The following is a 20,664-nucleotide window of genomic DNA, read 5'->3' as shown; positions in this document are numbered from 1 at the left end:
TAAGAGTGTTTTGTTGTAATGTACCAAGTTGGTATTTGAGAGTGTTTTGTTGAAGTTACAAAGCATCTCTGCTTTTGGTTTGGAAATTAGTAAAAGCATGTGGCATGGCTTCAAGCCCTGAGTGCTTTCAGATGCTGTTCTGTTCCTTTGATTATTGAAAATGATTCCGGCACAATCCTGCTAATTTTCTCTTTGTACTCCTCTAATTTCAGGAGACTGTTAGAAAGTCCATCTAGGCACAGTGCTTATTGCCACTGTGAGAGAGATTTTTTGCAGAGCCAAATTTTAGCAAATGCAGTAATTTCCAAGAATTTGGACATTTTCTTCCTGCTTTTCTTCTCCCGATTTTTTTTTTAATCTGTGCACGCACATGTGTGTGTGTGTGTGCATTATTCATGGGGCATGCTATTCCTTTTCCTCTCCATAGCATCCATGGTATACCACAGTATAGTTTCGCACCAGCTCATTTCTGCTTCCCCGACATCCTGCAAGCTGAACGTAGGAGGATGATGTTCAGAAAAGGCTTCCCGAGTTTTGGGGGTCTTTAGGCACAATCATGCGTGGTCCTTGAAAGCCCAGGCAGTGAGGGCAGAAGCATTTATCCTACCGGTAGCTTTGTACCTTGTCACCTGCAAACATATGACAAAGACTGATTAATCTTAACACCATCTGAATGTGATAGGTGTATATTATTATATCCCTCCTGATGGAAGGGGAATCTGCGAGTAAGAAATTAAGCAATTTACTCACTGACAGTGGCAGAGCGAAGTATGAAGGCTGGGTGTCCTGATACCTGCTCTCTGCATTAACACGAGATATATTTGTTCTCTAGAAGATTTTTCATTAGCTGGGCAGGATTCCTTTGCCTTTAAAAGAGAAATAGCCTTTCCAATGCTGATGCACCTTACAGTTTTTACCAGAAATAACATTTGGCATATTCACTACATTGTTTCAGTTCCGCTCTCTCCCAGAAGGAAATAATTTGGGAGAAAACATCAACATTTTGCTACATTAAAAATCATTTTCTACAATAGAAGCAAGATTTAAACTTGTAGTTGAAAAGTATTTTACAATAATAAAAAGCAAAACTAAAAACAATCTATAGTATTTTGTTGCACAGAGTAATTTCTCCAGCAACTTGCTTTCAAAATTTGAAATGAAATGTTTTAAATCAATGTGAATTAAATTTCATATCCAACCTCCCCCAAGTCAGTGCTACAGGCACCAAAAAATGTTGTTTACACAGTTGTGTTGCAGCTTTAGTGTCCTGATTTCTTATCACAGGTTTTATGTGTAAACCAAGCTTTCTCCTCGTGGGAAGAAAACTGCACTTTCTAGCACTGTGTAAGATACTTGTTTCATATCCGCTGCGAGTTGTTTCCAGAACCAGATTTCATGCCATCCATTTTTGAAAGTGGTGTTTAACCCATGGCCCACCTTTCTTCTACTCTGTCGTTACCTTTTTTTCAGAGCAGCCTTCTGCAGTTGCTGTATCATAGCAAAATTTACCCTGTATCAGAGCCACACTAAACTGAAACTCAGGGTATTAAGTCGAAACCGTGCATTTTTCACGTGATCTGAAATACCAGAGCATTTAATCTCTTGATCAGCTTTTTTTTTTTTTTTTTTTTTGCTTTTGTGTGTGCTTTTTCCCCCCAAATACCTTGAGAATTAAAAGATAAAGGGAGAATAAATTTTCCGCCTGTCCCGCAGTCCTTCGTCTCCCCCTCATGTCAGGAATGCGGGTGCGGGTGCTTCCTCCGCTCCCGAGAAGCGCAGATGTGATCAGTTATGTTGGGTTGTGCCCCGTTCCCTCCATGTCCTCTCTTGGCCATTGCTGGGTCAGAATTCAGAAATAGCTACGGAGTTACGGGAATTTGCATAGGCGCTGCTTTTAAGAGTGCCAAAACCAGAAAAAATAAAAGGCCCTTACTGCCCATCCATAAGTATTTCATTCCGATCATTTCTTATTCATTTCTTGATTCACTGGGGGTGTAACATTTCCGTTGCTGCCATGGTGGCATGGGAGGCTGCCCAGCTCCACGGCTCCTGGGCACATCTTCCCTGCCAGATGCAGGGCTGGCGGCAGCTCTAGGACATCAAGAAGAGTCCTCCAAAGAGGACATCTACCTTATGGCTGCAGGGAAAAGTACAAGTCCTACAGCCCCTGGTCCTGCAAGCGTTTACCTGTGCTTAGCTTGGAGCACAGCAATAATTTGTTGCATTGAGGTCAGTGCGTATGGGATATATCATCCATATGCATGAGCGTTCCCAGCGGCAGGTCTGAAAGTCGAAGTTTCCTGGCTCCTGCGAAGCAGGTGCGAGAAGAGCACGTCCTTCTGCCCGAGGGCTGCAAGGTTGCGCCCGTGCAAGGGCAGGCTGGTGCAATGGCGCATGGGTGGTTTTCAGAGCCCAGGCGTGCAGCTGCTCCTGCGGTTGGGCTGAAGGGAGTCTGGAGATGGGTCTTCTGGTCCTGCTGTCGCCCATGTGTGCACTGGAGCCGGGCAGGGCACAGGCACCAGTTACAGATGGGTTGGTTTGGGCGAGGTCTCTTTTGTGTGTCCGTCATGCAACCCAAGGGCTTATTAAAGCTTTTGTTTTTTTTCAGAGGTAGTAAATGCTCAAAGCTCCCCTCTGACTTCCCTTGCAGTTGTTCGAGATCAGCATTTTTGAAATTTAATTTCTCTATGGCGTGTTTTTTTCCATTGTCGACCAGGGCTTAACATGGTGGCTATGTTCATTAGCGATTTCTTTGAAGACAGTGGTGGAAGATGCCCTTGATCTATAGACCAGGATTTTATTATTTTTTCATATACATTTTTGGTAGCTTTCTTCTGCTGCTTCAGAACAAACAAATGGCACAGATCTTACTGTATCCAGTTGGGAATACATTTTATTCTTTAGCAAAATGTTGTTGTAATAAAATGTTTTTGTTTGTTAAAATGTTCTCTGCTTTATTTATAAGCCACAAATGTGTCTTCCCGTTTTGACTCTCACAAAAGAAGAAATTTTCCAATGTGCCTTAAGTTTGTTAGTTAATTCAATATGATGCCAATCAGATATTCTCTGAGAATTGCATAAATAATCTTTTGGGGCCCATGTTTTGCATGTCTCTGTAATATCCAACATAATTTTAAAGACTGTGGTTCTTGGGGATGGAATTGGAGGAGAGAATGTTTGAAAAGGATTTATAATATTTACTGCAATAAAGAAATTTAGGGATTACTCAAAGATCCTGTCAGTATTTGGGTCAGAAATATAGCCCAGAGGTATTAGTATGATAGGCAAGTATATGCATTAGACTGTATTAGTGATTTAGCTATCGTAATAGCACAATAGTCTATCATGTGATGGCTAGTGCACTAAACATTTATTGTGGATTAGCCGGGAAAAATGCGCAAGCTGTCTTGCAAACAGACCAGGGAAGGTGACTGTTATTCCTTTTACTGGGTCCGTCCTGGAAGGGGCATGTTGGAGGTGAAGAAATTTGTGATCACAGCAGAGAAAGGCAAAATCATTTCCGTCTGAATTTTTTTAATTCTAAAAGGAAAATGTTGCTTCAGTAGCAGTGGTTAGCAAAGTAAGTAACGGTTGACCTATTCTTCTTTGAAAAGGAATATTTGAGCATGAGCAGCATGTGATAATTTAGATACATGTTTTGGGGAGCCATTTTACTATCTCCTCGGAAAACGGTGACTATATATGGAAATTTTTATTACATTCCCAAATAACAATTTTCTGTGGTGTGATTCCATCTAAATCCTTTTGCCTACTGTAAGTGTAAAAAAAGCTTAATCCATATGAATATTGAAATACCGCTAGATACAAATTGAGTTTTGTCTGATGTTTCTGAGTGTTTTCCCATCTCATAAACGTCGTTTTTCCAAAGGAAGCCAGAGATAATAGGCAAAAGTCTACTATTCCTTTTTGCTTTGTAAGACCAGGCTTTAGATCCTTTGATCCTCCCCTCCTTTTCCATGACCTCTGCTAGGGTCTTAAAATTATACATTCCAGATTACACCTCCACAATTTTCTGTCCTGGGATGATGAAAGGATTTGCGTATTATGATAATAATGTAAAGAATCCTTTTGGAGCCTAGTTAGTATGGCTAATTTGAAACTACAACAAAAAATGTAATTTCCAAAGCAAATTACAATATTCATAAAGTGTTAAACAGATACCTAACTGATTTCTAATCGCTCTTGTATTCTTGAGTATCTTGAATTGGCCTTTTTTTAGGCCTGCCTGCTTGCTCCCATTTAACTTGTCCTTAGCTGTGTGCAGTGGATTAGCATTTCATCAGGGTGGATTAAGATTGAGCTGACACTGAAGCTTTCCTTTTTATTTTTGCACGCGCGTGCGTGGGGACGAGCGGATACATGCACGTTTTGTTATCTTGCTGCCGATTCCTGGTGGGTGCTGGTGCGGACAGAAGCCCTGAGCTAATGAGGAGGGAGACAACTGAAACGGATGAAACGCGTGTTAAAAAAAACCAACATGAAAAAAAAAAAAATCATTCCCTGGGGAGAAATTGCATTGAGGTTGCTGGCTGGGTTGGCGCAGGAGATTTCATCGGGCTAAAATGATGTCACATGGAGCAAGGGCTTTAGCGGTTTTATTTAGCTCCTAATCCCCACACACTGCTCGGCCAGTTGTCCATGTGTGCGCGCCGTCCCCAGCAGCAGAGGATAAAGCATCTGGGCTGAGTGCGGCCGCCCTCTTCTGCAGCTGCACTGCACGGGAAGGGTCTCTCCCACCGCCGACCTGGAGCGAGAGCGGGTGGCAGCGGCCGCTGTATGCTTTGCCTACTAAGGTTTCAAAGAATTAATAATTCAGGCAACACTTTGAAAGGCAAAACCACCGGTCAGTGGTTTCTGAAGTCCTGGGAGGGCTCAGGCGGAACACGGTCTGGTTTTGATGCGCGCTGGAGAAGCGCTGAGAAGGAAGGCACCTCCTCTTCTCCGTTTCGGCGGGAGCAAGCAGCCTCGTGACGATGCCCATCCCCAGCAAGCACCCCAACATCGGCCGCTCGCAGAGCTGGGACGCTGCCGGCTGGTATGAAGGCAACTGGGAGAGCGAGAACGCCTTCGAGTACCAAAGGCCACCGGGCCGGAGGAGCTCCCTGACCTATGGCGGCGAGGGCGGCTGGTATGAGCCGCAGCGAGCCAACGATATCATCTTGCAGGGCGGCATGGAGCTGAAACAAGAGACGTACCCGTACCAGGATGCCGCCTTCACCCCAGGGCCCCTCAGGAAGGGCTCCGTCCCTGACTTCGCCTACTGCGACCGGCAGGCAGCCATGGCAGGCCGGGGCTCCCTGCCACCCCAGGATTACTACAGCGACCCGTCCCTGGCGGCTAGGTCGCCCAAGGACCCCCGCTGCTACCGCGACCACGTGGTGAACAGGCCGCTGGTGAGCTATGGGGCGCCCGGCAGCCGGCTGTCCTGGGACCAGGCCCCGGGACGCCCGCCCGCCCTGCCGGAGGCCACCCGCCTCTACAGGGACCCCAAGCTGGCCCTGGATGGGCAGCGGATGCGTGGCAGAGATGTCTCCCCGGCACGGTACGGCCCAGAGCCCCCCGGCCCGCGGTACGCGGCAGAGCCGCCCGCCTTCCCCGGCAGGCAGGCCTACGGCGACGGGGCGGAGCGGCCCCCCGAGCCGGCGGGGGGCAGGCAGGCCGCCCCCACCTGCCTAGTGGTGGATCCCACCGGCAGTGCCAGCAGTGGCTACGGGCCCGGCCGGGAGAGTGCCGGTGCCAAGGGCCCCTACGACAGCTACGAGGCGGCGGTGGCGACCCCTTCCCACCCGCCGGTGTCCCCCGCCTTCCCTGGGCCAGAGGGGAAGAGGAGCTTCGACCCCGAGTTCGTGGCACTTCTGCGTGCGGAGGGCGTCTCAGAGAGCACCTTCGCCGCGTTGCTGCAGCAGGGCTTCGACTCCCCGAACCTGCTGGCCATGATGGAGGAGAACGACATCAAGTCTGTGGCTCCGAACCTGGGGCAGGCTCGTGTGCTGTCCCGCATCGCCCACAACTACAAGGCAGAAATGCAGCTGCAGAGGCAGGAGCGGAGGAGCGGGGCGCTGCGCCCCAGGACCCGCTCCAACAGTTTCAGCCACCGCAGCGAGCTGCCGGGAGACTATGTGGCACCCCTCGGCTCGGGGCCCACCACAGATGGCCCTGCCGCCCCACAACCCCCGCCTCCGCTGCAGCCGCTCTCCCCGAGAGGGGGGGAGATGCACCGCCGGCCATCCAGCGCCCCGACCCAGCACCTGCTGGAGACCACTGCTTACCCTGCCTCCGCGGGGACTGCTCAGGGGCCACACTTCCTCCCCAGTTCTGGATACAACACCCCCCTGCCTTGCAACATGCACCCACGTCCAGCCTCCGCCTACTCTGCTCCGGCCGGCATGCCCATGACCACGGCCAACCCACACGCCAGCCCCAAAACAGCCTACCCCACCACCTACACCGTGCCTATGGAGCTGATGAAGAGGGAGCGGACAGCGGCAGCATCGCCGGCACCCAGCCCACATGGCAGCCCGCAGCTCCTCCGCCGGCCGGGAGCACCGGGGGACGGCAGCCTGGCACCCACCGGACCCGGTTTCCCTGCCCAGCTCTCCCCGTACCCGAAGCTCAGCAGGCGCACGGGGCCCCCAGTCATCGTCTCCACCATGGCTTCGCCTGAACCAAGTAATTTCCGAAGGGTCTTAGCCCATACGGTAGTTTAGAACTGCCTTGTTGTTGCTTACTTAACCCCCCCCCAAAAAACCACAGTCAAATATATCGGGGTTTCCTGCTTAAATATTAGACACTTTCCTATTTAGAAAAGGAGGCAAATGGGATTTCTTCGCAGGGCCGCGCTGGCTATGCAGAGCTAAAGATGCTGGTTCTCGCTCTGTGGTTAAATTCCAAATACTTTGTTTAGCCAACTGCAGTTAAAAGTGAGTGGTATCTCAGATAATGCTTCCAGGGTTAATCTTGCCGTTCCTGTTGTTTGGAGAGAACAGGAGATTAGATACCGCGCTGGCTGAGCAATTAGGACTACAGGGTTTGCTGCAGATTGACTTTTTACCGCTGTTATCAGGCACAAATGTGTTCCTCTGAGGAAATGGTTAGCATTGTTTTGACTAAATTCATCAGATAGCTAATGGTGTTATTTGAGAATCGACTTACCTTTGGCCATTACCTAAGTCTTTTCTTCTTATTATTAATTTGCTGTTCTATCAGGCATACAAAATAAAACCCTTGATTTCCTTCTAGAGATGCCTGTAAGTGAAGTGATAGAGCTGTTGAAGTAATAGGTCTGTGCTTAAAACTAAAAGCGTGTCATTAAGCACTAGAACAATAAAAATGAATGGTGGCTCCTCGTCTTCCCTTCCCCTTCCAGAAGTGCTCAGGCCCTTGGCTGCTCAGATGTGAAGCTGGATAAGCTGAGCAGGCTCCGCTCCTCCACATCAGAGATGTACATTGATGATAACACTCAGAGCCTGACAGAAACTAACCCCCAAACCCACACTGCTAAGTATGAGGAAATTTGGCAAATCCATTCATTTGTGGCTTGAGTTGTTTGAAAAATGGGGAAAGAAATCCCTTGAAATTATTTTCCTGGTAGTGACTCTGTGCGTGGGGGATTTTCTCCCTGTGCAGTTCAGCTGAACTCCCATGCAAACAAGTCTCGAACAATGTGCCGTACCAGTGTACGCGCACAAAGCTTTAATAAAAGGATACCATTTATAGGCATAGAGACGGTGCCAAACTGGTGATGCCATTCCACAGGAATCTAAATAAAGAATGATTTTGTGAGTGGAAATGATAAAGTTGTCAAAACGGAGACGCTTGGCGCACCCCTTTCCCTGGCTTACCATAATTACACAGCTAGGAAGTAGATGCTGTTTCTTTCACACTTATGCATCCTTTATGTAGCTGGTGTAATGTATTGATTTCTAAAAAATGCTTAAATATTAAGCAACACGTTCTGTGTTGACATGGATCAGATGCAAAAGTAGTACATCCAGGCAGTATTTTTAAATAAACAATTTCCCAAAGCCTGAAAAAAAGGCGAACTGGCATAATGCGGGGAACACAAATATGCTCATTTATTTGTGGTACATCTGATTGAGCCGGTCGGTACCGATGCGGTGAAAGCCCTGGTGTGAGGGACGGCCGGAGCACATGCATTGGCAGCGGTCTCCTCCACCACGAAAAACGGACCCCTCCTTCTGTGTGTCTCATATATAAACTGCAAACCCTGTTCTCTAAAAATCTTGATATTATCCCTTCCCTTTAAAAGAATTACCGGTGCGCAACAAGAGGAAGCCAGCAGCGTTTCTGTGCTGCTGAGCTCATTCTCGCTGCTCAACCCCCTCTTTTTTTTTTTTGCCTACGACCAACTCATTTGCATGAGGATGACATTTGTTGCTCCAGTAATTTCATCTGATAATGGCCAGCTTGCAAAGCGGATCTGAAAACATATTCCTTAATTATGTGTTGCTAAGCAACGAGAGGGTTTGGCCATAATCACAGAAAGATTATCTTCTCATTGAAGTCCCTGAAAGGTTTAGCTGAAGTAGGACCTGTGAAATTGTCTTCATTTTTATTTATTTCCCCTTTTTATTTTCCAAATAGCCTGAGAGGTTTTTCTTCCTGTTAAACTATATTTTAAAAGTAGAAGCCAAGGTAAGACACATGGCAAACGGAAGGATATGGATTAAAAATTGAAGGCGTGGCGGTTTGTAGATGTTTGAGCGGTGTTGAGGAATTACTCTTTAAGGAGCACCATTGCTAAGGCGTGTTCACACTTACATGCGAGGTGATAAGCGAGTATTACAAATATGTTAAGATGTTTTTAAAACATTGAGCAGATGACAGAAACCTGACTAAATCCAGGAAAATTGTATTTGCCAGCAGGAAGAGACAGGATGCGTTTTTAGGAGCGATGAGCCTTCTCCTGGCTGTAGCTTTGGCTGTGGATACTTGAGTTGCAAGGCGAAAGCAAGTTCAGTATTAAACTCTGTCTCTAAACAGCTGCAAATATTTTCTGTCGGTATAGGTTAATGTCTTCTCAGTCGGTGGACGGTTATAAAATGTATGTTACAGTCCAGTGATATTTTGAAGCTTGTTGTATGGATAGGGGTTTAAAATAAATAGATTGTTTTGGTTATTTTTGAAGTCTTGTTGGACTATATATTGTAGTCTTTCTACAGTGAGCTGTTTCTAGATACCCGATTTGTGATTTTGTGCTGAGCTTTGACACTCCATGTGGATTCTGCACATCTGCTGTTTACTTTGGAGTTTGGGCAGAGGGCTCGTGAGAAGGAGGTGTCTTCTCCTGCCCAGTATTTCTGATGGTAGAGACAGTGACCTGGGCAGGCATACAGGCACACGCCGCATGCTTGTGGGCCTCTCACTTCGGTACAGTTAGATAAGGGAAAATCAGCAACGAGATTTATTGCTGCAACTTCTTTGCATTTCATAAAATAATCATTAAGAAGAAGTTAGATAAATTGCCCTTCCAGGGAATTGCAGAGTTGCAGGAAGAGAAGGTGGTGAATGAGCACCCTAAACCCATTGCTATGGTGGCAGTGCGAGTGGGGCACAGGAGCCGAGGGCGATGTCTCCAGAGCGGAGCCAGCTTCCCATGCCAGGAACTCCCCAACCACGGCTCTGGCAAAGCTGCTGCTCTCTGCATCATCGAGACCTTGTGCATGAAGCTGTCAAGAATGGCTTCCCCGGGGAGAAACATCCTCGGAGCCAGCTGCTCCTGCAGCCTCGCCATCCGTAGTGTCACAGGTAGTGAACACACTAAGTCATCTCAGTGGCAAGCAGGAGGAATAAACCCAGCAAAGTCTGAGCGACTAAACTGTGTCGGCTGGCGGTCTGCTGCCAGAGCAGGTTTGTGGCCAGCCTCGTGCTGAAGTGGGTGGTAATGCAGGGGAATAAATAGTGTAGGTCAGCAAAGCTGGTAAGGGCAAACCACGTCTAGCAGTCACTGATCAGATTACTTGAACTCCCCCCCGCAAATTGTTGCATCTTCAAATTATTATTTTGGTTAGTATTTTTATTAGATTACTCAGTTTATATTTTTGTATCCAAATTTTCAGTCTTGAAGCAGTTGGCTGATAGGAAGTCTTGTATTTTTGTAGCTAGCCTAGACTTCTCCCAAACGAGGAGTCTGTCCAGATTTCTGTTTCTGATGATGGACTTAGGGAGCTCCAACAAGGAACGGTGATTCATTGCCAATAAGTGTCTTGGATGGTTTTTCAAACTCTAGTTTACATATGAAGATATGAAAGCAAATGATCACAGAGGGGGAGATGCTTCCCACAGGGATGAGGAACAGGGCTGCCCCATACAGGTCGGGTAGGTATCATAAGGAAGGAGGAGCCAAAGTACTTGGCTGTAAGGCTTGGTTAAAAGCCTGACCTTTTCCTGAGCAGGGAAGCCAGGCTGAGGGTAGCTGCCTGTCTTGGACAAGTAGGTCTCTCCAGTGTAAAGAGGACTCATCTTCTTTTATCAGGTTAGAGCCCAGCTAGAAATGCCTTTCACTGTGATTAGCTCAGCTCTGCTTATACTGTTTAACACTTGATTGTGATCCTTTTTACTGGTATTTTCCACCCTGTGACAGATAAAAATTGTGTTAACTGCACATCAGTTGCAGGCTGAAGCTCTTCATGTGGGCAACCCCCAAAGAGCAGAGGGCATAGTCAGGAGCAAGAGACATGACGGTTGTTCAAGGGTGGTTAAAAGAGTGACATTTGACCATTCTTTTAAGAGTACCACATTGAAATTGTCATAGCTTTTTATGGGCAGAGAGAGTTTAGCGGTGATATTTCATAGACAGTATAAATTCCACAAGCATTTGTTGAGGTTGGTTTATTCTTTGCCCAATGTACCATATAGCGGACAGTTCAGAAATCAACTTCAGGTTTTCTTCACTATGTGTTCTGTACAGACTGTAGCATGTAATCACAATGTATACATGTAAGGCAGCTCAATTAACAATCCAGACTGAAACAGCACCAAAGGAAGCTCAGTGTACTGAATAAATCTGATTTAATTTGCACATTGACCTGACAGACCATAGCAAGTCCTTGGAGCCATTCCCAGCTAGTGTGTTACTCCAGGTAAAGTACATCTGCACTGCATTCACTGTCAAAACCACGGACTAATGATTTTAACTGGTGGTGTGACTTCTGTACAAAAATACTTGATTGAAATTAGCAGACATGTCTTGCTAGTATCTGCTGTCCTGATGGTCACAGCACCATTTGCAAGACATTAATATGCAATATGATAACGGTATTAGTTGGAAATACAGTGAGTTTGGGAAAGCCTTTGAAAGGCTCACAAGGACCCAGCTGAGTGTTACTTGCATGTGCATGCTCTCACCAGCCTCAGTTTGGTAGATGAGTCTGCAGATGTGTATCATGTATGGATCTTACAGTTGAAATCATCAGGACTGCTCACATTAGTAGGGTAAATGGCTGAAGTACAGAGAGCGCGAGAGATGTGCTGAAAACTACCTGGATAAAATATTGACTATCTTGGCCAATATGTGCACATGATTCACTGATTGCAGAGCATACGCTTTTCAAATACTTTTTTAAAGGTTGAAATACACTTTTTAAAATGGTTTTATCAAAAGCAATATAAAGTGTCAAACTCATTCCAGTTGCAATTCATTGACTTTAGTGCCATGGCAATAAAAATGAATTTGGCCTGTCGGAGGAGAACATGTTGTCAGACGCACAAGTGTTGTCATCTTCAATTTACACTTTCCTTTTACCCTGTGTCTGTAGTTCTCTATCATTGTTAGGACTTTCATATATCCAGATCATTCTCTGGCTGTATTTGCTGACATTTTTTTAGCTTTCTCATAAGTAGTTTCCATAGCTACAAACTTAGTGTTCACAGAGGGAAACAATTTTAAAGGTTTCTGATCATTATTGTATTAAACATTTTTTATATTTCTTCTCCTTGTCTTTCCCATAGTGTTACGCTACAGACCAGTTTAATGAAAATGCTGCACAACTGAATTGTCTGTTATTTTTAAAAGAAAGAGTAGGTGCTGAGCTGAATCCTTAAAAAGCAGAAGACCAAAATCATTAAGCCACGGATTTAGAATAAATGTTGCCGACGTAGGACATATATTAATAAGGTTTATATATAGGAACTGGCAGATGAGCTTTTGACTTTTGCACCTAAATAAAACCTGACATGAACAGCATTCCGCTGGCTTCTGGTAAAGAAAGCTAATATTTAATCTCTTCTGTCTGCTGTTTCTAGTGTTTTGTTAAAGATGAAATGTTACTTGGGGGGGAGGCGTCACGTATGTTATTTTTCCTAGGCAGTATGAGTTCCACCTCTCCATTAGAGAGGTGCTGGGCAGCCATGCCCTGCCTCAGTGCAACCGGGTGCGTCCTTAGGAAAGGTTTGGCAGTGTGGTGGGACCCTCGCCCTCTGCACTAGAGCACCGTTATTTAGTGAAATAGGAGGTTTCGGAGTGCCTGTGCCTGGCCGGCGTGACTGCCAGCGCCCCGTCCGGGGGCCTTGCTTCCTGCACTCCCAATCCAATTAGCTGCTCCGGAGCAGATGGAGCGGATTAGTGCCCAGCTTTCCTTCCTCCGCCCTCTCCCCCAGTGCAAAGGGTGTCGAGGCCAACAATCGGCTTAAACGTGGGTCCCATGGCACGACGTAACGCGGTCCCAGCCCTGCCTGCACGGGGCCACCCTGTGCCCCTTTCCGTGTGACACAGCATCCCTGCGAGGCTGCTGCAGTTCAGTTCCCCCCTGTGATGTCTCCAAGTCTCAGATAGTTTGGAAGACGTTGACCTAGCCTCATTTGCCAGGCATAAATACATAAATTTAATTTTTTGGTTGCAAAGAGTGTCTGCAGACCCCACTGCCACGTGCACGAGCAGCGTGCTCTGCGTTTGAACAGCCGGTGCTGTCGCTGCCAGCAGCGGGGTCAGTGAGGGAGGTTTGTGGTCCCTTCCCTCCTGCAGTGTTCCCTCCCGGGAGCACCCCCGGCCCTGGGGGTGCAACCACCAAACATAGGGTGGCCAAGGGAAATGGCCTCTCGCCACATCTTGCACATGGAAGAAGAGGCAGCCAAGGAGAGGCTGGGAGAAGAGCGAGAGGACAGTACTCTTCCCGCAGTTCCCGAAAGCGTCATAGTCCCCAGGAGGAGGGTGGTTTAGGCTCTGTAATCCAAGCGATAAGCACGTTGTCACTGTAAGAAGGAAACCAGCAGGGCTTACCTGAACGGCTGGAGCCAGTGGAGATCCTTGGTAAATACTGATATGAACAGCCAAGATGGCATTCTCGTGTTTTATTTATATATGCAGATACATATACACATGAAAATGGGGAGAAAAACTCAAAAATATGATCAGTGTATATCAGTCATTATCCATTTGGATCAGTACTTCTGAAGAGTCTTCATTGTTTGCCAGAAGTGACTTGTTTTGGTTATCAAGCAATTTATTATTTCCTAGGTTGTTGTACTGACTTGGCAAGTAAATAAGCAGAAGGGACTTTGCTTAGACAGCAAACACAATGATAAGTAATGATTTAGGATATACTTTCAATTTAAAAAGTCAGAAGATCAAAACTGAGGTCCCATTGAAACGTTTGGCATGTATTTTCCAGATATGAAGGTGGTATCTCCAGGTGGGTTACCTCCATGCCAAGGAGCCGCACTGGGAGTCGTAGGGTGGTGGCATGCAAGAACCTGACGATGCCCCCTTGAATTCCTTGCTCGTCTTCTTAACCCTAACACGTTTCCTGATGCTTCTTCTAACAATGCAAATCCCTGAGCGGTTTCAAGTTGCCTCCTGTGCACTCCTTTACTGACTCTATAGATTGTCAGCCTTTTCTTATGATGGCCCAGTCTCTTATTGGAGTCTCCCACTGTAACTCACAGAGTGAAAAAACCCAGGAATGGCAATGTCACACACAGTCATTTGTTGTGTTCTTTGCCTTCCTCTGAATGCCTTATTATAAAGATTTAAATGAATATTCAAAAAGTACAGTAGTTCATGCAAGTGCATATATTTTGCTTTGTCGATGAAAGGAATCTTGATGAGTATGTATTATGAAAGATAAAAGAGAGTATTCAGTGTGGACAGCAGAGAGCTTATCAGTATCTCAACTGTCCTGTTGGGACACTGACGTAATCAGGAAAGCCGAAATGTAGCTTTAGTTATCCCACCTGGCCAGCAGTTCCAGTTCCTAATGGATCTCAAGCTTTCCCTGTCTTTGAATTCTTGCTCATGTTGAGTGGACCTGCATAAGAGTGGAAGTTGTTATCTTACCAGCTGAAACATTTGGCTTAAGACTCTTACATTTCCATTTCATTCTTGTTTGCAGAGGTTGTGGTTCTGTTTCATCCGCAGTCAGGGCTAAAAGGTCCAGAAAGCAGAATGACTATAATAACACCAATGATTGCACTGTAATGCAATGCCGAGCAACCTGTCATGCTTATGGTTTTCTCCTTTGGTTCATATTTATTCAGAAGGGGAAAGCGTTCTCTGTACTTGCCGTTCGTCCTAAAAGCACGTGTTCCTGAGCAGCAGTGTGGCATCTCCCATGCCGTGCGCTGGCCAGAGCACGAGCCTGTGTATCATCTCGCTGGCCTATGATAAGCAAGATACAGAGAGATAGCGTGTGGACTAGCAGCCCCACGCTCTGGCTCATCAGCTCTTTTTTACTCCAGTTTTCTGTTTCCCAAGCTTGCATGAGGAAGGCCAATTAAATTAATATTTCTAATTTTTGGAGAATTTCTTTCTGGACAAGCAGCTTCCAAAACAGGGCAGTGAGTGAAGTTGTGTTTCCATCTAAAAAATGGTAGGTTTGCCATTGACTTCAATAGAAGAATGATTTTATCCTCCCCTGCAAAAGCAACCAGCTCCACATAACTTACTTTTATTGCATTTCTTAAAATTAGATCTACGAAACCAATGCTTTCTTTAAGCAAGAGAAGCTGTAAATTTCATGCATTGAATGCCTGTGCATTATTAAAAATAATAGGTTATATTTGTCAAATGGATAATGAGTAGGTTTCTTTCTCTGTTTTTCAGTGTTTTAATGAGTACAGGAAATGTTTGCTATTTATTTGCTTTCAGATTTTACCAAGGAGCTCTGGAGATAATTGTCAAATTTCCAAGTGTGTATCAATATTTCATGAAGTGCTGTTTTTCCTCTGTACGTTCAGGAGTTAGGTCATTAGCACTGGAGCTGTTATTAACAGTCTGAAGCAAGGCATAAAAAGGAATTCCACTGAACACTTGCAAGTTTGCAATTGAAAATTTCCGAAACAAAATTCTAAGAGAGGGCTTACGGGTAAAATAAATATCGGTAATATTGCTCGGTTTCAAATGTTGCATGTTAAATCTCTTAGAGGATTTCTTGCTTGATCTCCGTTTGTGTGGCTTGTGGGCCTGATCTGGAGGACACGGAGGCTTTGTGTGTGTGTGTGTCTGTGTCTTGCGTCTGTCTGTGAGTGGGTGTCTGTGTGTCTGTGTGTGAGTGTGTGTGTGTCTGTGTGTGTGTGTCTCGTGTGTGTGTGTGTGTCTGTATGTGTGTGTGTGTGTCTGTGTGTATCTGTGTGAGTGTGTGTCTGTGTCAGAGCATGTCTGTGTGTGTGTGTGTGTGTGAGTGTGCGTCTGGGTGTCTGTGTGTCAGTGTCTGTGGGTGTGTGTGTGTCGCGTGTGTGAGTGTGTGTCTGTATGTGTGTGTGTGTGTGTGTGTGTCTGTGTGTATCTGTGTGAGTGTGTGTCTGTGCGTGAGAGCATGTGTGTGTGTGTGTGTGAGTGTGTGTGTGTGAGTGTGCGTCTGGGTGTCTGTGTGTCAGTGTCTGTGAGTGTGTGTGTGTGTGTGTGTGTGTCTTGTGTCTGTGTGTGAGTGGGTGTCTGTGTGTCTATGTGTGAGTGTGTGTGTGTGTCTCTGTGAGTGTCTGTGTGTCTGTATGTGCGTGTGTGTCTGTGTATGAGTGTGGATGTCTGTGTGTCTATGTGTGTGAGAGTGTGTGTGTGTGTCTGTGTGTGTGTCTGTGTGTGTTTGGCCCCATGCCCAGCACTTGCTACAAACTGGGTGTACCTTACAGAGATAGGATATCCATCCATGTCATGCTTTGGAAAAAAAACTTCCACCTTTCTTACTACCAGCAAATTAAATTCTATTGAATTATTAAAGCTCAAATTGCTTTTAAATTTAGTACTGATCAGCGCTGATGTTGACTATTTAGCTGTCGGTTCTTTTTACGTGGTCAGCCTGACTTTGAGGTGCAGTACCGGCTGTGTGCTAAGAGCTACGGTTCTGGTTTGTCATTTTAAAGTGGTTTAGTTGTGCATACGGTTGAATGTTTCTATTTTCTTCATTTCTGATATTTCAGTTTTACAAGAAATCATAATATTCCACTGAAATTGTAATATTCCTGTTCTCGTTCTGATTAGGCAACTTACCACATTTTTGGTTTACCCAAGCCTAAATCTGCGGTGTGTCGGACTGGCCTCTGCTCCTGTTGATGAACAGATAAGCCAGGCTGACTAGCTCACTGCAATGCTCTCAAGAAAAAAAAATAACTCAGAAAATGAAAATGATTCATAGATATGGACCCACTGTGCTCTGCTGTAGAGAGGGTGCTGTACAAAAAGAATTGATAAACTGTTGTGGCTTTTTGACCATTATAAATGGCTGGGTTGCCATACATGCTTCAGTGGGCACAGTTGAGTGGTAGCTGTGCAAAGAGCAACAACTGAGACTTTAAACTTGATTGAACTACACGAAGTCTGGAGCATTAGCGTGGAAATCTGAAAGTCTACAGAGAGCTGGAAGGTAGCTGGAAAGAGCATTCCATTCTCCTGAAACAGAAAAAGTGCTTCAGAGTTAGAGGTAAATAAAGCAGAAAGGGAAAAAAACTGAGGCTTTTGCATCTCTGAGAACGAAGCAGGAGAGGACTTCTAAGCTGGAAGCGGGTGGGAAGTCATGGGCGAGTCGTGGGAGGTCCCAGAACAGGCTGAGCCCCCCGGCTGCCCTGGAGAAAAGGATCCCAGGGGAGGGGATGGGACGCGCTACGGCAGCAGGAGGTGGGACATGATGTGACAGCAGCGGAGCGGAGCTGGATTTGCAAGAGCTGTGGAGCAGGAGGTACAGAAGGAGCTTCCCTGGCTGCTCCACCGCCAAAGCATGAATAGTGGGCAGGGAGCAGTGGCTCTTCCCTGAGAAGGAGGGATGGGGTCCGTGGGAAAGGCAGAGCTGGCTGTTTTACAGAGGGGTTTGAAGAGTATCCTCAGACGGGGCAGAAGACGTCAGAAGTGGCATATCTGTCTATCTATATTTTGGAATAATTTTAAGATTAGTGATACTGTGGGCTACAATAAACTGAGGGAGGTCACTTGTGAAAGCTGATGGCAATGCGAATCGTGGTGGCAGTTGAGGAGGAGAAAGGGAAATGGCAATTGTGCAATATTGGCGTGACAGGAGTGTGTGGAGATAATGAGTTTGATCATGGCTCAATATTATAAAGTTCCAGACTGTAAACAGAGATATTTGTCAGAGGGAAGGTAGTGCTCGGGGTGCAAAACAGGTGCTTTGCTTTGTAAAAGCACCTTGTAAAGGATTTGCAGCTGCGAGAGGTGTGTAAGAGAAATCCAGAGCAGATCCGTTTGACTGTCTTGTTCTTCTAAGGTGGCACATGGAAAAGAGGGAGTTTGGGAAGTTGGTAGTAAATACGACTTTTGTAACTTGTGCTTAGTTCTGAAACGGAATTTTTCTCTCTTGGTAGTGGTTTCCTGGTAGTAGATGAGCTTTGTCCTGGGAAATGCAAAGGGAAGTCCTGTCCTACTGTGGCTTCTGTCCCCAGTACAGCGGTGGGACTGCTCAAGCAGAGGTTGGAGACAACGCGTAGCCACGGTGTTATGTCCTCAGTAGTGGTGGCATTAGAGAGAAGAGTGGTGCCGAGAAAAGCGAACCCAACCATTTGGTACCCATCCGTGTGCATTCATGTGCAGCCGGCAGGCACGCTGAGGCAGGGAGGGGGGTAGGATCAGCAGAGAGGGAGACTGGTCTTTCGCAGTCGTGAAGAAGGCAAGCACATCGGCAGAGACATATGGAAAGCAGATCTCACAGAAGGATTGGGAGAAACAACATTGGCTCCTACAAGGCTCGGTGCTCGTGAGGTTTTGCACAGTGCAGATTTGTGTTATGCAACCGGTTTACGGTACGGGAAGTTGTGGAGCACTTAATGAGAGCCAAAGGAGATGCTCCACCATTCTCCCAGGGGGACAGTGAGACGCTTTTGCTCCAGGAAGGAAGAGGCGTCAGATGCCAGAAGAGTGCTGCTTTAACTCCTTCTGAAAAGCCTCTCACACTCCTCCCAAAGCCCTCAGCCTCCAGAGCAGCAGCTGGACTCGAAGAGATAAGCAGTTTGCAATGCAATTCCTGTCTCGCTTTTGGTGGTTTTATGGTTCGGTCGTGGATTGCCTGCACCAGGTACCAAGACTATGTGATTCCTCTCCGCAATGCCCCTTGTAATGGGGAGAATCTGGCCATACTTTGCATACCAGGATAGTTTCCTGGGGAATCTCCAATTGCCTTTACTCCCACTCTGGGAAGTTACTAGGCATGTGGAGTTAATATGCCTCTTACATATTTGTTCGTTTAATCAGTTCATAAGGCACGTAGTCAAAGCACCGCGGTACTGAACAAGAGGTACATACTAAGAAATGCTGGACAGCCCAGGCAGCAGCCAGGCTGCAGGCACCGCTGAGCGTAGGCAAGGCTGGAAACTGCCCCCCAGAGTCAACGGGAGCAGCTTTCCTCCAGTGCACACACATCTGGAGAAGTGAGAGAGGAAGGAAGAAGGTAAGAGAGCAGAAGAAAGGGAAAAATACCGGAATCAGCAACAGTAAGCCAAGCAAAATACTGCAGCACGACAGACGGTGCCCTAAAGGTAGCCAGTTTCTAGGAAAGTATTCCATGCCTGGGAACAATGCCGCCTTTAACATTCACAAAATGTTTGTGTTTCAAATTTTTTGTACACTCCTCCTCTCAAGTTGGCGTAGTTATGTGCTTTGTTTGTTTGCCTCTAGCTTCTACCCTTCATGGTGTTAGTACTCTGACTCGAGTCCATCCAAATACAGCAGTGCCGTGTTTGGTAAGTGGGTCGTGAGCCTTTGGGGTCTGAGCAATGATTTTCAATCAGAATTTGGCAAAATAGCAAGTTAAAATTGTTTTTTTAAAAAATTGATTCCCAGATCCAAGATTTCACTCCACGTCCTTTAAGATTAATTTTCTCGTAAACAGAATGTGTAACCTGTGCTTTGCTGCTTTGTATCAAGTCACGCGGAGCTCCTGGGTGTCAGATGTAAGGTAATTTTGCAGGTCTCCTGGGGGCCATATTCCTGCTACAGAGGTGTTTGGGGCAGAGACCTTCCGAGGAGCTACACCTCTCCCTATCCAGTTTGGGATGATTCTTTTTCATCTCCGGCGTGGAAGAGGATCGCGAGTGTGTCCTCTGAGATTTTCTTTTTGGAGCCACGCTCCAAAAACTCAGCCTTCCTGCTGCCATCTCTCTCCAGTCACCTGTCTGCAGACCGCAGCCGTGCTCCTCAGCCTCCCTCATGTCAGACACTTGTGTTTCCTTTCATTCTGGTGGCTGGTTTGAAGCAGAAAAACACAAACACCCCGCGCTCAGTCACACAAGGTGGCAGCCCGCCATGGCGAGGAGCGTGCGCAGCCCTGGGAGGCCACAGCTTCATGTTCAATTATAGTAAGAGCATCTCCAGTGCACCCTTGGAAATGGTCCACGACCCACGTTTCTCCTTGGCCACAGGCTTGTGCTTAGGAGAGGCATCAGTATGTTGTTTTCTGCTGCAGCCAAGAAGTGTTTTCTCGTTTTGCCTTCCCGGTCTCCCCAGATGCATGGCACAGCTGCCTCTTCCCTGCCCCGGGAGCGCTGTTTTGGCACCGGCTGCTTGAATTTCCATAGCGGGATGCTCGATCGTCTCAGCGTGACAGGTATCAGCTTCTTTCTGATCACAGGTGTCAGGTGCTGGTAGGATTGACAGACCTGCATGCGACCAGCACAAGGGAAAGCTGCAGTTTCTCTACCTGTGGTTTTCTACACTTTCTGTACAGCTACTCTCTGTCGGGATGTACCCTGCACTGGCTTGAGAGATGAGCATAGTCTGAAATATCTCTTTGTAGAGAGTTTATCATGCTTTCAGGATGGGATCTGGTCTGCTGTTTAAAAAAGCACACAACCTTCCTGGTTAGTGTTTTCCATTTGCTACGCAGCTCTCTAGTTCTCCTGCAGCAGCACACCGGGTCTCCACGAGGACAGCCAGGCAAACCTGGCCAGCAAGCCAGCAGCAAGGTCTGGGTTTCTCAGGCTTCCTTACAGTTGGTCGCACAGCGCTGGATGTCTCTGTACTCTCCCATTGCCCATCGCCAAGCACCAGAGCAGGGCAGAGGGCTGGGAAGACCACCACTGCCGCTGTATCGACAGGGGTTCTCGGGCGCTGTTGAAGCTGGGTTGACTGATGCTCTGAGGACGTGCCAGTAGTCTCATGGACTACGTTGTGTGGTTGCAGCCCATGACGTGAAATGCTTAGCTGCAGTAGGGATGTCCGGGGGACAGAGTGACAGCTCATCAAACCTAGAC

The 20,664-nt window shown here is 46.7% G+C and overlaps 1 protein-coding gene across 7 annotated transcripts in view; it reads left to right on the top strand.

The window, feature by feature from the left end:
- CTBP2 (C-terminal binding protein 2) overlaps nucleotides 1-20,664 on the top strand; it is a 145,751-nt gene that overhangs the window by 91,558 nt on the left and 33,529 nt on the right. The window contains exon 1 of one of the 7 annotated variants that reach the window (XM_072871375.1): nucleotides 4,994-6,690. The exons of 3 other annotated variants lie outside the window; for them this stretch is intronic. In XM_072871375.1, the coding sequence (XP_072727476.1) occupies nucleotides 4,995-6,690 (1,696 nt within the window). In that variant the 5' untranslated portion in view covers nucleotide 4,994. Of the gene's footprint in view, nucleotides 1-4,993; nucleotides 6,691-16,868; nucleotides 16,893-17,122; nucleotides 17,148-18,839; nucleotides 18,864-20,664 lie in introns of those variants that run through there. 3 more of the 7 variants (XM_072871385.1, XM_072871383.1, XM_072871384.1) reach the window with 3 other exon arrangements.

Source organism: Ciconia boyciana, chromosome 8 (assembly GCF_034638445.1).
Source record: "Ciconia boyciana chromosome 8, ASM3463844v1, whole genome shotgun sequence".
Lineage (NCBI taxonomy): Eukaryota > Metazoa > Chordata > Aves > Ciconiiformes > Ciconiidae > Ciconia > Ciconia boyciana.
This window is presented reverse-complemented; position numbering and strand designations above follow the sequence as displayed.